Source organism: Brassica rapa, chromosome A02 (assembly GCF_000309985.2).
Source record: "Brassica rapa cultivar Chiifu-401-42 chromosome A02, CAAS_Brap_v3.01, whole genome shotgun sequence".
NCBI lineage: Eukaryota > Viridiplantae > Streptophyta > Magnoliopsida > Brassicales > Brassicaceae > Brassica > Brassica rapa.
Window position 1 is genome coordinate 12,023,433 of NC_024796.2, and position 16,477 is coordinate 12,039,909.

Here is a 16,477-nt window from a genome sequence, read left to right on the forward strand (position 1 = left end):
GATCATTTGTAACTTATTATAACAAAAAAAAAATCTATTGATCACAAAATTTTCAGAGTGGGGATCTTCAAATTTCTAATAATTTATAGACGTTTTGAAAAATTCAAAATATAACATATAAGAAAAATTATAAATGTTTTTATTATATATTTAATGTGATTTTTAAATATATTTTAATAATATAAAATTAAAAAAGAACTAAGATACAAAAATTGTTATAAAATATTTATTATTCATAATAATTAATTTTCACATATACGTTAATCATATTAGGTAATTTCGTAGCTTTTATTTAAGGAAAGTGCAAAACATTTTTTGGTACGTTATTTATCAATTCGATAGTTAGTTTAATAAAAAGTGTAATATAAGTTAAGATGGACCAACCTATTTTTCTAGGAATAGTATATTTTGTATAGTTATTTATTAAATAATAATTTATAATCATACGGTTCTATGATCGTTCATATCGTTTTATAACAAAATATTTAAATCATCGATAACAAAATTTTCAATCTGAAATATTTAATAAGTTTATAATTTATACATGTTCTTGAAAATTCATTGAAAGTTTTAATATTAAAATATTTATGTAATCTTATGGTATATAGTGTTTAATATATATATATATATTTATTTATTTATTTTATTATTAAATGATATTTTTTACTCACATGGTTTTAAAATCATGTGTATCTTCTTATAATAAAAATATTAAACCATTGATCATTAATTTTTAACATAATAATTTTAATAGTTTTAGTCATTTATTGTCGTTTTTAAAAATTCAAAATATAACATATACGAAAAAATCTAAATTTTATTTTTATAGCTAATTTGATTGTTTAATTTATTTAAATAATATAAAATTAAACAAAAAATGATGGAGGAGATATACATTGTTATCAAATCTTTATTATTAAATTCATTAATTGTCATATATATATTAGTCATTTATGGTAATTCCGTAGGTTTTATTTAAGGAAAGAAAATATCATATCATATCATTATATCATATAGTTTGACCAACTTATGTATCTAACAATATATAAAAATCGAATGTGGACCTACTTATTTTTCAATTGAATGTAATTGACTACCTAATTGAGTGCCACCTATGCATTGGGGCCTCTTTTAATTAATACAAAATTGAGGTTACATCTTTTCAAATGTTTCTCAATTAATATATAAGGGATTTTTATAGTACAATTCAAGACAAGATTACTAATTTGAAAGTCATGTAATTGAGGTGTTGATTTAATGTTATCAAAGTTTTTAATTAATTTTCTTTAATCATTGTAGAAAGTGGGCCTAACCATGGGCTTGCTATTTTCCGAATGAATTAGATGAGCCAGATTTGATCCAGAGTACCTAAATAATGTTCAAGTCAAAATAGTTATAAAAGGAAAGTAAAACGAAGTCCAAGACAGATTCGCATAATCAAAGACCTGAAGCACAAGAGAATACAACTGAGAGAGAAGAGAGCAACCCATGGAAATTCAGGTATTCTTTGTGTGTTGAGAACTTGAGATTCAAGTTAACCCTGGGCTCTAAGTTGTGTATTGTACCAAATACATTAAAAAGCAGCTGTTAATGCATTTGTGTAATCATACCACTTTTCTAAAATTTTAAGAAAGTTAAACTGTTGAATAATTTGGTAACTCTCTCGGATTTGTTGCTTTGCGCATTTAATATTTTTGTATATAAACGATTCAATCAAACAAAACTTTGTTTTGTGGATCACAATCACAATCATACAACGAACAAAAGATACAAACAAAAACGATATGTGGCAAAATGCAATGGGAAAAATATTTTATGAATTCTATTTAGTTTTTCGTTTAAAATATAACATATTTGTGTTGACAAACAAAAATAATTTCATATTTTTAAGTAAAGATGATTTCACAAAAAAATTTTAAAAATAAATTAAGTATTGTTAAAGCATCATCATCAATTAGATATTCAAAAGAATATTTCATAATATCAATAATAATTGTATTGTTGTTTAATTACATATTTAATTTTTAAATATTTTTTAAACCAATTATAAAGTTTTAATTATATGATATCTTAACATTTTAAAAGAGTTTTTTCCTTATGAATGTCTCTTCTTTTTAATATTATTTTTCTTTTTTTAATAGCTAGAGATTCTCTTGATGAACATGTGCTTAGTTTGTTGCAGGTATTTATTTGTACATGTAAGATACTTTCTCAACCTTTTTTTGTAAAAAAGATACTTTCTCAATCTCAACAAGTGTACACAGTTTTTGATTTTGCATGCAGTTTGGTTTGTTGACTTGTTTTTGTTCTTTTCTATGAAGCATATTTCTTTTCATTTGTACCCCACAGATTTTAGTTTTACGGAAATGTTTTTCGAGGAACAACTACATCCATAAAACTCTTACCAGACGGAGAGATGTCCCGCATGAAGCAGGTTTTGAGGAAGATATATATGAGAGGGTGATGGATTTCATTGGAGAGAATGAACTTTTTGATTAGCCCTTGTCACGAATTGCAAGCAATCAAGAGTGCTGAAAGTGAAAGGTATATTGTTTTTTGGGTTCCATATGTAAAAAAAACTTCACCGTGGAATACTTGTAAATGAAGACTACTCAACCACTGAACTAGCAAAGTACTGGCAAGAAGCTCGTATATCTTACGTGAGCTGATACTAAAAGTGTGATAAATTCATAAAAGCTCTACAACACGTAGTATTTGTTATGTTTGTTATATATGGAGTAATCAAATACCATTTGTAAGTTTGCAACTAACCATTGTCTTTTTATTTTGTTTTTGAACGGGCAACTAACCATTGTCCTCATTCATTGTTTTCAGCAATGAATTACATGTAGCTATAATTCAATTATTATTCTTTTTGAAAAAGTATAACTCAATTATTTTGACCAATCGGTTTCTTTTTTTTTTCGTTTTCAAATGAATGTACCAAAAAAAATTCTATTGGATCATAGACTACTACACAATTTATTTACAAAGCATTCTATTTATGAAAACTTAAAAATTCATGTCCCTAATGTCCAAAGTCGGTTTCATATCTCACGTCAAAGCCATCAATCCAATGGGGTCGCCACTCTTACTATTACTTGCAATCTCATAACTCACTAAATAAAATGAGACCTTTCTCTCTGTCCACTTAGGGCATGTTCATTTCACCATTCAACTGATGGAAATGAGATTATTGTTCGCTTAGATTTCAAATTACAAATCATTTGAATGACTCATCTGGAGAGCTTTATAAATTTAAGTTTAATTTTTAAAACCATCCACTTAAACCAAATTGAACCATCTGGATGGAGATGGTTTAGTTAAAATGATATAATGTTTATTATACTCATGATACATTTCACAAATTACATACCTACATCTAATATCATTTTTGTCAATCATGAAAAATAACAACACCGTAAAACGTATTTTTCCACCAAAACCACAAAACGTATTTTCCGACAAAACTACAAAAATGTATTTTCTTGCCAAAAAAAACGTATTTTCCCAAAAACAAATTTTCCTCCAAAAGCGTAAAACACAAACTTTCTCGCCATTCCCCCCCCCCCCCCCAAACCGCAAAACACATTTTCCTACGAAAACCACAAAATACATTTTCCGCCAAAACTGCAAAAACACATTTTCTGCCAAAATCGCAAAAACACATTTTCCCAACAAAACAACAAAAACACAATTTCCCGCCAAAAACGCATTTCCCGCCAAAACTATTAAATGCATTTTCCCTACAAAACTACATAAATGAATTTTTTCGCCAAAATCGCAAAAATGCATTTTTCTCCAGCCAAAACCGCAAAAACATGTTTTCACGCTAAAACTATGCATTTTTTGCCAAAACCGCAAAATCGCATTTTTTTGCTAAAACCGCAAAATTTCTTTTCTCGTTAAAGTCACAAAAGAATATTACTTTTTCTGCTAAAACTACAAAATTATATTTTTCGCTAAAGCCACAAAATTTTATTTCCAGAAACCCATATTTTAAAATGATTATATTTTAGATAATTACTAAAAATAATATAGAGAAAAAAATATATGATTAACTCAAAACAAGTATATATTAATAATTTGGTTACAAAACAAATCTAGATGAAAATGAAGATACAAAAGAACATAAGTCCATTTAAATGATTCATTTGGATGGATAAACAAACAATCCCAATAATATCAAGATGGATCATTTGAATTAATTATGTAAATAAATCATCTGAATAGAAATGACATGAAACGAACAACCTAAAATTGTTCTCTGTTTAAGTTCTCTTGCGTATTTTATTGATTTATTCCCCACCTAAAATTTTTATTGTTCGTCATCCAAATAAAAGATATAAATGCAAGTGTATAATTAATTTGACGCAAGAGAGTTATAAAATTAGTACTCCCTCTGTTCCGAAATATAAGATGTTTAGAAGAATTTTTATGTTTCAATATATAAGAATATAAAATGTTGTTATCTTTCTATGTAACTTTAAGCTTATCAAAAAATGTGTAGCCAATCAAATTTAATAGTTTTATTTTATAATTGGTTGAATAGTTTTTACTTTATAATTTTAGTGATACTTTTTAGATAAAAAGTAATTTTCTTAATAAATGTGTACTACCTAAAATATCTTATATTTAGGAACAGATGGAGTAGTACTTAGATGTAATTATTATGTTTGGCCTTTTATTGTAATTACAATTAGTTGAACAAAATATTTTTTAAAATTAATAGGACAGTTATGTCCTTTATTTTTCCACAGTTTAAATGGAGAAATCTCTGATGAGAATAAACTAAAAGCCATTCTCTAGCTCACATTGTCTCTCCCTCTCTCTATCTCTTCTACCTTATGGATTCTTCAAAAAGCAGATTAGTAGCCAGACGATCTGATCCGGCCAACTTTCCGGCGAAGAAAAGCATTTCTTCCCGGCGATCTTTATCTTCATCTTCTTCTTCCTTCTCCTCTTGCTCCTCTAGCTCCCTCGTGTTTCCAGGCTCTCCTTTAAACTCTCCGGCGACTCCTTTTGGTCTCATCGGTGTTCCATTCGCATGGGAACAACTTCCTGGAAAACCCAAAGACTACTCTCATAGACTCAACCACCGCCGCAACAACGAGTCTTCAGTTATATTACCTCTCCCTCCTCACCGGAGTATCACCTTTCCGGTCACCGGTAAAAACCATAAATCTAACTATGCCACTAAAAAGAGCAGCTCCCCTGTGACGGCGACGGAGAAAGATCCCTTCGCGGCGGCGTTGTTGGAATGTTCCAAAGATGACGATGAAGATGAAGAAGACGTAGATCGGAGGTTCCGAGGATCAAGCAAGGCATTGGTAAAGAATAGCATCAGCGACAGGTTCGGGTTAGTGAGTCTCTACGGTTCTTGTCGGAGAACTTGTGCAGTTTCAGAGTCCATTGTTTATCTTCCGAGACCGGGAAAAGCTGCTTTGTATGATCATCTGCTTCTTCCACGCCGTCACCGTTGATTTGTCGTCATTCACGATTTACTCTATTATATCTCTTGGTCTTTGTAATACTTTCCCTATATATTTATTCATGAATGTGTCATATTATGTGTGATATTTTTAAAATTATTTCTTATGAACTTTTTAACTTTAAAATATATATTTTTTCCTCAAAAGCCTTTTCGGTATGTTGTATGTTTCTACAATTATTTCAACTTGGTGGAACCAAGTTTGAAGGTTCTGTGATCTCTAGCTAGTTTCCAATATCAACCCATGTGAGAGCAAGCCAAGCTATACGTGCAAGTACATACAAAATAACATTGATGATTTTGCTATAGGCATGGACGTGTTTGTACGTACTGACATATTATACTGTTGTTTTTTTTACCACTTAGAAAATGAGGTGCCTAGTGAATCGAGTTGTTTTATTGAATACTAATATATATAATTATATTTAGAGTCTTATTAGGAGCACTGATTCTTCAAAGAATACCTTGGCTATTTAATAATAATACAATTTTGGTATATAATTAAAATTTTAAAAATAAAAAGTTTTAAACATTGACAAACTTATGAGTTGAGTACCTCACCATTTGTTTGGAGTACCTTTAAAAAAGACGTCTCTTTTCTTTTCATCACTTCTTTTTTCCTTTAATAATATTTTATTATTGTTTTTATTCAAGAGAGATGCACTGAGAAACGACCGCTGCTCGCTGTTCGTGCTCTTAGGGGATCTTTCGCTGTTGGTGTGCGTACAAGGCAATAAAAATAATAGAGTTATTGAGCTACCTACCATGCATGCGTAATATGTTTTAAAATAACTATAAGCAAAAAAATTATTCTGTCTTTCTAAAAAACAATCTTCTTTGCATATATAAAAACAGTGTTTCATCTTGTTTTGGGTCATATAGACCCCACTTTTCTGTGTATGTAATACCAAAATGACTTGCGTGAAAGATTAATAATCATCTCCATTCATATTAAATTATCAATCAGTTATATATTTGATTATCATAATATTGAAAAAGTAGAACGATATGAGAAAAATACCAATAGTATTCAAATAAATAATATTCAATACTATCATATTCAATATTTATAAATTACTAGATAAAATTTCGAACGATATCATAATTTCTTATACACATCTCTTGCTATTAACAACCCTAAATTAAACGCATTTTAGGTGTCAAGTGTCAACAAACTACAAAAGTGGATAGATTCTCTAAGTTTGAGAAATAAATTACGTTATAATGTGTCGACTGTTGGAGTCGGGTTTCACCCAACTCCATACCCGGCCCGAAATTCTATCCAAAAGCTATAGAGTCTAAATTCTATCACCACTGAGGTTCAAGAGGGGAACATAGGCTTACCAAAATCAAAGTCCACCGCAGACTCAAGAAGCCAAAGAAACCAAACTCGGAAAAGTCAACTGAAAACGTATAAGAATCAAAGACATTAAAAGCCATCACTAAAGCGTCCAATCCATGCCAGAGATCATGCAGCCGTTACGATCTCTCTGAAAGATCTATAAAAAAAAGAAGGAGCCAAAGAGAGGGGATCTGAATCCTCCATAGCTAAATTATGCTCTGATTACATACAATCTCCATTGTAACCTAACACTTCCTTGTACTCGTATTCAAATCATTAATAAAACACACACTTTTCATTGTTGATCATAGCTTAGTCTTTTTCTTTTTATCTTACTTGTTAATCAAGTCTATATTTTCATAAATCCTATTTCTTAATGAATTTTAGGATCCATAATCAACAAGCTATAGATTAAAGATTAGTGAGGTGTTAAAAACTCGAACGCTCCTGTTATAAGAAAAGAAGAAGCTGCTATAAATAAATGATTACATAGTTGAATATTTCTCACAGATTTAAAATAGCTTGAGATATAGTTATAGACTAAACATATATATAGAAAACATACTAAAAATTTGTTCAGAAAAAAAGAGAGAACATACTAAAACATTGACAAACTCTTTAAAAAAAACCAAATTCTATAAGTTTCCTTTTCCCCCATGTGTGAAAATTGTGCTTCTGCAATATCAACAACTATATTTTTGTGATTAAAATTCGGGACCCCGCCGTAGAAATAAATGGCACTTATATTGTACAATATGTAATCTATATGTGCAGTATGCAGTGAAAAAACTGAAGGCAATATTGAAATATCAGTGACAATCAATAATCTTTCTACACATGAATGCTACGTAACCCACATGATGTAATATTTGAATAGTCGTTCACATTTTATGTCCCACGCTGTAGTTAACATGTCTTGATCATACTTGAGATAAGATTAGGAACTGTTTATATATCAAGTTGTTTGGTTTAGCGTACAAATTAATAATATTTACTTGGCATTAGACCGTTCCATTTTAGCATCTCTTTGTATTTAATCGATATTTAGTATCAGTCATATGGTTCTGTAATGCAAGGTCAGTAGTCAACTCCGCAATACCCACACCTTTTTTACTAAAACTTGCAAATTTGAAAATATAAACGTTTACAAAATAACAATATAGCAGAATCATGAAACAATTTTTATAGAAGCTTAAGCCTCAATCTTAGATACAACTAAGACAGAGACTAGAAGAACCAAGAAGCAATGAAAAACATATGCTAATGGTAAAAGCCACGACCATGCCGACCATCTTTTTCTCTTCCTCTAACCGTCTTCCACTTCATATTGGTATTTGATAGGAGGCTTTGTCTCTCTCCTACCCTTTGTTAAGCTGAAAGAGTTAGATGGCTCAGTCTTGCTACTTGTTATGATAAAATAATACAAGATTACTCATCATAATACTACAGAAACATCAAGTAATACTACAGGAAAATGAAGTAATACAATAAAGAAAGAATAATGGATCCAATATATTGTTTTATTGATCAATAGGAAAAAAGTACATAGTATTGGTTCAGAAATAAAAGAAAAGAAGAATAACTCTACATTATTTTTTGGGGTAGAAGGTAAACATGGTCCGAAGGTCAGAAATCATGATAATATGAAAAGAGGAAGAGCTTCCTACCGTAAGTATGACGATTGATTTTATGAATTAATTATCTTCGATACTATTTAAGACTTATATCACTTAAAACTTTTAAGCTATTTGATATTTGATAATGGTTATATACGACACAAATTTTCTTATATCACTTTTCCAAATATAATAATAATTTAACATTTCTAACTTATATTAGGTTTAAAGTAGTGTTAAGAATTATAATTTAGGATTTACAAACCATTTTTATGATAAAGTAATGTATACTAATTTATAGATTAGTTTTAAAGGCTTATAAATCAATTTTAAACAATGCATAAGTAATATTAACGATTTTTAGTGATAAACCTCCTCATCTATTTTTTCAGTCGGAAGAAAATCTCTCAATTAAATTTCAACATTATATATCCTCAATTTATAAAACTGAATTAAAACCGGAGATTTATTTTGTAGGATTTTTAGTTGAATAAACATAATATATGAATATTGGATGAGACAAGATGGACCGCTATATATAATACTGATTGAGATGTAGATTGATTCTAAAGACACCATTATTTATCATCATCCGCCATCATGTCCCTCTTGGCACATGGAAAACAATATACTATGTGAATAATTTTTTTTTGTCAGGTTATTATGCTATTACAAATTATGAGAAACATTACATAGTCAATATTGATAATTTTATTTACCTTATGAAAATTCACGACTGACTGCATGGTAGATGTCGTCTTGTGAGATCTATTTTTGACGGCACTCCTTGCGCCATGCGGAAGATCTCTTGTAAACATTTTTCTCCAATTTACTGCATAATTCACTTTTTCCGGGAATTGAAACTCAGATTTCTTGATGTAAAAATTGTCTCGCTTGGAATATAAACCCTATACATGGATGTAGAAACCTTTAAATCTTAACCATTAGACCATAATACTTCTGCATACATATGAATAATCTATACTAGCTAATGTCTTGCTAGTTAGTGTCTTGCGGCATATGCACAAATAATTTTTTTGTTCTATTAATTTAAGAACCAAATAAAATAAAAAATAATTATTTATTATTTATTTTTCTGTTTAATTTAACAATATTTAATGTATTTTTGGTATAGGTTAAATTAAATTAAAATGAAAATTTTTACTATATATATATATATATATTTCAAACTATACTTACAAATAAATTTTTTTGTTTAATTTTTGTTAAATCAATAAAACTTATTTATTTTATCTATCTCACTAAATCAGTAATCATCATACCATAATTATTATATAACATTTAAATTCAAATAATCTCAATGGATTAAGAATTCAATTAGTCATGGATCCAAATATACTTTAAATATTTGACTATTCATAAATTTTTAAATTTTACTCAAAATTGTCATAGTTTATTTGTTTAAAACTTTTATAATCAGTTTTGATGAAACTATGAATAATTATACAAAAGTACTTACTTCTTTTATCCTAAGTTCATTTTGATAAAACTTTTACTTTTACAGTTATATTATTTTAAGATTTTAATAATAATTATATATATAATTTACGTTTATAGTATATAGCCATATTCTGTAACTATCTTATTTTATCTTTTTTACCAAAAATTAAAGTCTTTATCATTAAATTTGCACATAAATAATAAGAGAGATGCCATGCCATCTTTTGACTAAGCTGTGACATCATTTTTTTCTTTCAAAATGAATGTAGTGATGATATAAAAGCAAAAATTTAAAAACCCATTTCATAAATAATGTTTAGAGGATGCGATATTAGTATAAACTACTAGACTAAATATTATGCATTAGTATAAATTACTAAACTATAGTTAAATTTGGATTTTGGTTTTTGTTTTGGATTATTTTTTTTATTTCAGTATTTCAATTTATAAGATTTACGTATCATATTAAAACAATATCTACTCTGGTTTGGTTCGTTTTATATATTTTAAATTTTATATTTATTCAATTTTATACCAAAAGACCATAACTATATTTATCATTTATAACAATTTTTTGAACTTTAGTTCATATAAATATAAATTATATTTATTAAAGTATAAATGTATTTTCAGTATTCTAGATTTTAAATATATTTTCTCACTTTCTAAAAAAAAACTAAAATTAATAGTAAAATAAAAAAATTAACAATTACGATAGTCTTATAAAATATACATAAGAAAAGTTGATATATCATAATATTATTAAATAACTAAAATTTATCGAAAATTTCTGTCAATAAAAATAAATTTTATTTAATTTGATGAAAAAATTAAAAACAAAATTGAACTTAAAAATATTAAATTTATTAAAATCAAAATTTAAATCAAGATCATATCAGTAAAATAAATATCTATATATATGATAGTTGTCTTATATAGTTTACATAAAACCATATTACTATATTTTAATTAATAGATTTTTGGTTTATTTGGTTTATATATCGAATCATATTCATAGTGCAGTTTTTGAAAAGTAACATCTCTTTGGTTTATTCGATATCACCAAATCATATCACTTTTTCTATTTCGGTTCGGTTTTAATTGATTTAGTTTAACCGGATTGAATAAGACTATTACATAAGAAAGTGATTTTAAAAAGTTTTGTCTAGAGAAATATTACATTTTTGTGGACTATTTTCGTAAGCATCTAACTGTACGAAATGGAAATAATATAATATCGAGATGCAAGATGAAATGAGCTATTAAATGCATTGTCTTTCGAGCTTTTAAGTGTCAACGTAAACATCAATATGTAATACCATAATGATTAAAAGATCGTACGACTGTACGAGAACCATGTGAATGTGATCACGGTCTAATAACACATGTCACACATATAGATATACCCAAAGCCATTGTTTCTAGAGATTTATACAGATCACAAATCACTAAAAGACTCGAGAAAATCTGTAATTAGTGATCGACCTGTGGGAATACTTTTAAATGTTTGAGTAAACATTGAAGGAAAGGAATTCTGATCCCCGTAAGTATTACTGTCAGGGGCACGATTTAAAAACTGAACCTAAACAACTAGAAGTCATTTTAGGAAGTTATGTTCTAACTACAATTGGAGCTATCATAGACACACGAGCAGACACAATAAGTAGTGAAGAACATGAGCATAAGAGCACCACTATACCCGAGCCACCTGACACAATTTCACAACAAGTTAATGCAACTGATTACATCTCATCTTGCCAATATATAACAAACTACGTAGATAGACTCATTGTAACACTCGTGGAACAAAAGAGAAACCAAAATTTAACCAAATTTCGCGGGAAGAACCAGTAGGTTTACCTTTCTAGGATTCTAACAAGTAAGATAATCTCTTCTGTTCATAATTAAGCGGGGAACTTCCAATTAATTTTACACTCGAAATCAACGGTCAATTAAGAAAAAAAGTGAGATTGTTTTGTTTGTTTGTTTATTGGCGATGAGGTTTATACATGCTTTAAGCTTTACACGTCATACAACGAAAATAATCTTACAAGTAGTTCTTAGGCTTACTTAAGGCTGATGCTAAGTAAAGGCCCAGCTAAAAACGAAGTCCAGTATACTGAAACGTCTACTGAACTAAGCGGTATGGCTCAACTTCAAGATACATGATTTTTTTCTCTATTGCATTTGAGGTTTACTACGAGACATACATGTGTGTGTACTAATGCTTTATTGTCTTTTTGTTGAGATGAACAATCTTTTGGTTAGAATCCAGAGATTCTATTTCTTCCACAATACAAATTCGGTATCTAGAGCATCTTCAATCTCATTTTTTTTTTAGTCTAAACAAACGGTGTCTTTTGGTTCTTCTTTCGGCGAGGAGACTTGCTTGGACATGTGGTCATCCCAATATCGGAGCGACTCTTTGTTGATTTGGTAGACCATTGTCCTTCTCTTTTTGCAGGTTCTGAAGCTACAGGGTAGGTTTTCGTGCTTTCCAGCCCGTCTTCTTCCGATGGTGTTGAAGTTCCTGCCAGTATCAGGTATGAGACTTGGCTATGTCCTATATCACGCTTACAAGACTGCGGTTACCTTTGAAGAGGAAAGTGGGATGCGTTCGCTCCCTTACCGGATTAATTTGGTGCGATGGTGATGAGGGAAGGATCTGGAGTTGCGCCCACAACTTGGCTGTGTAGTCCGATGACTCAAAGCTATCAATCATATGGTTGGTATCGTTTTTGCTTGATTCTTAGTCTGTATGTAACCGTAATGATGCCCTTTCGGAAGATTAATGAAATTTTTTTATAAAAAAAATTGTTTAGCTAATCAAAATATATTTTCAGTTACGTTTTAATCAAAGTATTGGAAGAAGAAAAACAATATGCTTTTCAGCTTGTGCGTTTTAATCAACATATGGTAGAAAAGAAGACATGAAACATGTGCTCTAATAGATTTTTTTTGGGACTTGGATTATATGATTTCAATTTGTGCGTGTACCTATTAATCAGTACTAATAAAAAAATACAAAAAATATTCTTAACTGCCCAATTGTTATTATTTGAAAAATCTGAAGAATGGTTGTCTCGGGATCGCTACATGGTTACAATAAGTAGTCTACTAGTAGTAGACTACTACAGACCACCAAACATGGCTGGTCCTAGACCAAGTCAAATGAAACATTCATTTTAAGATTTCAATTTTTTTTAAAAAAATAAATAAATATATTTATAGAGAGAACTTCAAATCTGTAAAAAAAAATTCAAACCTCCAAACTACAATTTTTTTAATTAAATCATGGGCGCCCTGCCACCAGGAAACAGGCCAAAAAGAGTAGAAGGAGCCATTGACTATTGACCAATCTAAGTCTTTCATTACAAGTCACAATCTGACTGAACACAGAAGAAGAAATAACAGAGTATACGACATGTCTATTAAACATCATGTACTTATATAACCCCACACTTCCAGTAATTGTTTTTGGTATTTTACTGTTTTATCAAGTCAAACGCAATAATATCGAATGCAATATTGAAAAATATAATTGGTTGCCAAAAAAAAGAAAAAAATAATTAATATTTTGAGAGTATATGCTACACTATTTGTAATATTATGATAAATCAATTACTTTATTAGTAAATGAAAATTTGAATGAAGTTCATTTGGTTAACTGCATTTAGGAGGAAATACCGTGATACCATATAGTCTACACAAAGCAATTATCTTTTTCTTTGGTCTAATACAAATCAATTATCTTGATACTTAATTAGTAAGAAATAGTAACCTCCTAGATGAACTAAATAGATACAAGCTGGCCCGTTACTTTTTTTTGTTTACCAATCTTGCCCGTTATATATCCTAATGTTATAGAGTGATCGTAATATATTTGATAAGTTAGAAAAAACTGGAGAAATGAATCCTATGATAAATAAGAATCCTAAGTAATGGCATAAGATACGAAACCCCAAATATTAATGATAAAAATACATTGATGATGGACTTGGTAGCTGAAACCCTTTTAGGGGGTGTATCGAATTTGTAATTTGAAGTGATATGACTTTTAATGAGTTTGTAGATGATTGTAAGAGAATTGGAGAATTTGATGTAATTTTTGTTAAAACATTCTAGATTCTCATCTAAAATAATGAGATTTGGATTTTTATTTTTATAACTAAGGAACTCTCCTCAAACACTCTAGAAACACTTAAAGTACTCTAAAATCTCTAACTTAAATTTTGTTCAAAAACAGTTGATTTCAGAGTTTTTTTATGAAATGATAAGTTTAATAGCACTAAATTTTAAAGTATTTTTTTAAATCCACATTTGAATAACAATAAATTTGTCATTTTAGTATAAATCACTTCAAACTTAGTATCTCGCGTGATTTTAGCTTGTATGGAAAAAGTGTTCAGTGATAACTAAGCTACCGCCACCCCAAAAAACGAAAATCTTTTTTCTTTCATGTGTGAATAATGTTTTTCAAAAAGAAGGCAAATAGGTTGGTGAGGAGACTGATTACATGAATCACCGCTCACCAGTGACGTCTTTATCAACAAAAAAAGAACAATTTAATATGGTGAGTGGATTAGTATTAACAACCACCGAATTGAAGTTATAACATAAACTTTCTCACTAGAATAATTTATCTTATCCCGTGTATATAAGAACTAGATGATAATATCCGCTCTGTAACGGAGTGAATTTTTTAAAATATATAGTACTTAAATAGTATAAACAATATACATTTTGATGTCAATAACTTTTTTACATTTAATCATAGGTGGATATTCGAGTACCATTTGGTTCAGTTCGGTTTAGATTTTTGTGGATTTAGTTTGGTTCGGATCTTTACGGATCTTGTTCAGGTTAGGGTTTAGATAACATATTTCAATTTTTTTCAAAAATGAAAGTTCATATATCGTTAAAATTTTCAAAATCTAAAAATAAAAATAATATATAACATATGAATTTGAATAATATATGTCAAAAATACTTAAACTTAACATTAAAACTAGTTTACCTTAATATTTAGAAGGAAAATCAATAAATATTTTAAGTATTGATTAGCTATTTTAAACATGTACTTTTTTGTGTGAAAACATGTACTTATAACTATTTGTATTTCCAAGCATTTTGGACAACTTAAAAACATATTTTATATTTTGTATATTCTTTTAGATAAATTTAAAAATAATTATTATATTTACATATATAAATCTGGTTCAGATATATTCAGATACCCGAAATATTTCGGTTCGGATCGGGTTCGGTTTCGTGTATTTGGATATCAAATTTTTGAAACCATTCGGATATCTAACCAATTTTGGTTAAAGTTAGTACTATTTTTTGGATCGGTTTTGGTTTGTTTTTGGATTCAGATATTTTGCCCAACTCTATATTTTTATTGTGACAAAATTTAAAACGAAAATGATGATGGTTCATATTGATTTTGGGTATGCAATAATTTTTAAACCAAAATACATTTTACTATGTATGTGGCCAATTTAGATAATCATTAAAAATTGTTTTAGGTCCATTTAAAGAAAACAATAGGTTGAACTTAAAAAAGTTACCATTTGGATTATCAATCGACATTTCTAAATATTCTTTGTCGGTGTTGTGACGAATAGAATGGGGTTAGGTTTAGGAAAGAAAATTTGTTGTGTAATCCATGTTCTCGGTAGGTGATTTCAATAGCTTCTAAGTAAATCTTAGTTGTATCGATCTCTTGTAAGGATTTCGAACAATATTAATTAATAAAATCTTACACATGCTGAATTGTTTCTGAATTAATATATAGGAGATTAAAGTAATCACTTAAATCAACATAATACCTCTTGTTTATTTACAATATATTTATGGTATATAAATCAAAATAATTATTTTATATGGTATATAATAATATTTCAATGATATTGACATAAATATATAGTATATTTTAATATATATATATATATATATATATTTATTATTGAGACTTCCTATTCATTTAGTTTTATTAACATTTGTATATTTGATGCAACAAAAAATTTAAACCAGTAATCCCAAATGTTTTGATGTTATACTTTTCGATGCAAATTTCAAAATTAAAATATTAAGGTTTCAATACTCTTTCAATGCAAATTTCAAAATTAACATATTTTGTATTTTAAATGGTACATAGTTTAATTTAAAAAAAATATATAATATGAATATCTATTAAATAAAAATTTATATTCATACGATTTTATGATCATTGTATCTTGTTATAACAAAAGAAATTAATCCATTGATCACAAAATTTTCAATAGGATTTTTAACATTTTTGCAATTTAAAGGCGTTTAAAAAAAATTAAATATAACATATAAGAAAAATTCTAAATTTTTTATTATATGGTTAATGTGATTGTTTAATTTCTTTTAATAATATAAAATTAAACAAAAATGAAGAAATGTATAAAAATTGTTATAAATCTTTATTATTCATAATCATTAATTGTTATATATATATGTTAATCATATTAGGTAACATCGTAGCTTGTATTAAAGGAAATAATACACGTTTTTATATTTTGGAATAATATAATGTCC

The 16,477-nt window shown here is 28.2% G+C and overlaps 1 protein-coding gene and 1 long non-coding RNA gene across 2 annotated transcripts; one reads left to right on the forward strand and one right to left on the reverse strand.

Moving 5' to 3' along the window:
* The first annotated feature begins 3,653 nt into the window (after window positions 1–3,653).
* LOC103852744 lies at window positions 3,654–5,643 on the forward strand. Its single transcript, XM_009129641.3, has one exon. The coding sequence runs from the start codon at window positions 4,848–4,850 to the stop codon at window positions 5,481–5,483; it is 636 nt and encodes a 211-aa protein (XP_009127889.1). The 5' UTR covers window positions 3,654–4,847; the 3' UTR covers window positions 5,484–5,643.
* A 5,226-nt stretch (window positions 5,644–10,869) lies between these two features.
* On the reverse strand, window positions 10,870–16,190 carry LOC117132074. The gene is made up of 2 exons (XR_004455554.1): window positions 12,540–16,190; window positions 10,870–12,440 (listed from the first exon to the last, which is right to left on the reverse strand). It is a non-coding gene; the product is annotated as an uncharacterized LOC117132074 (long non-coding RNA).
* Between the last annotated feature and the right edge of the window lie 287 nt (window positions 16,191–16,477).

Coding starts and splice junctions, on each gene's coding strand:
- LOC103852744 (XM_009129641.3), top strand. CDS start 4,848: ATGGATTCTTCAAAAAGCAGATTAGTAGCCAGACGATCTGATCCGGCC.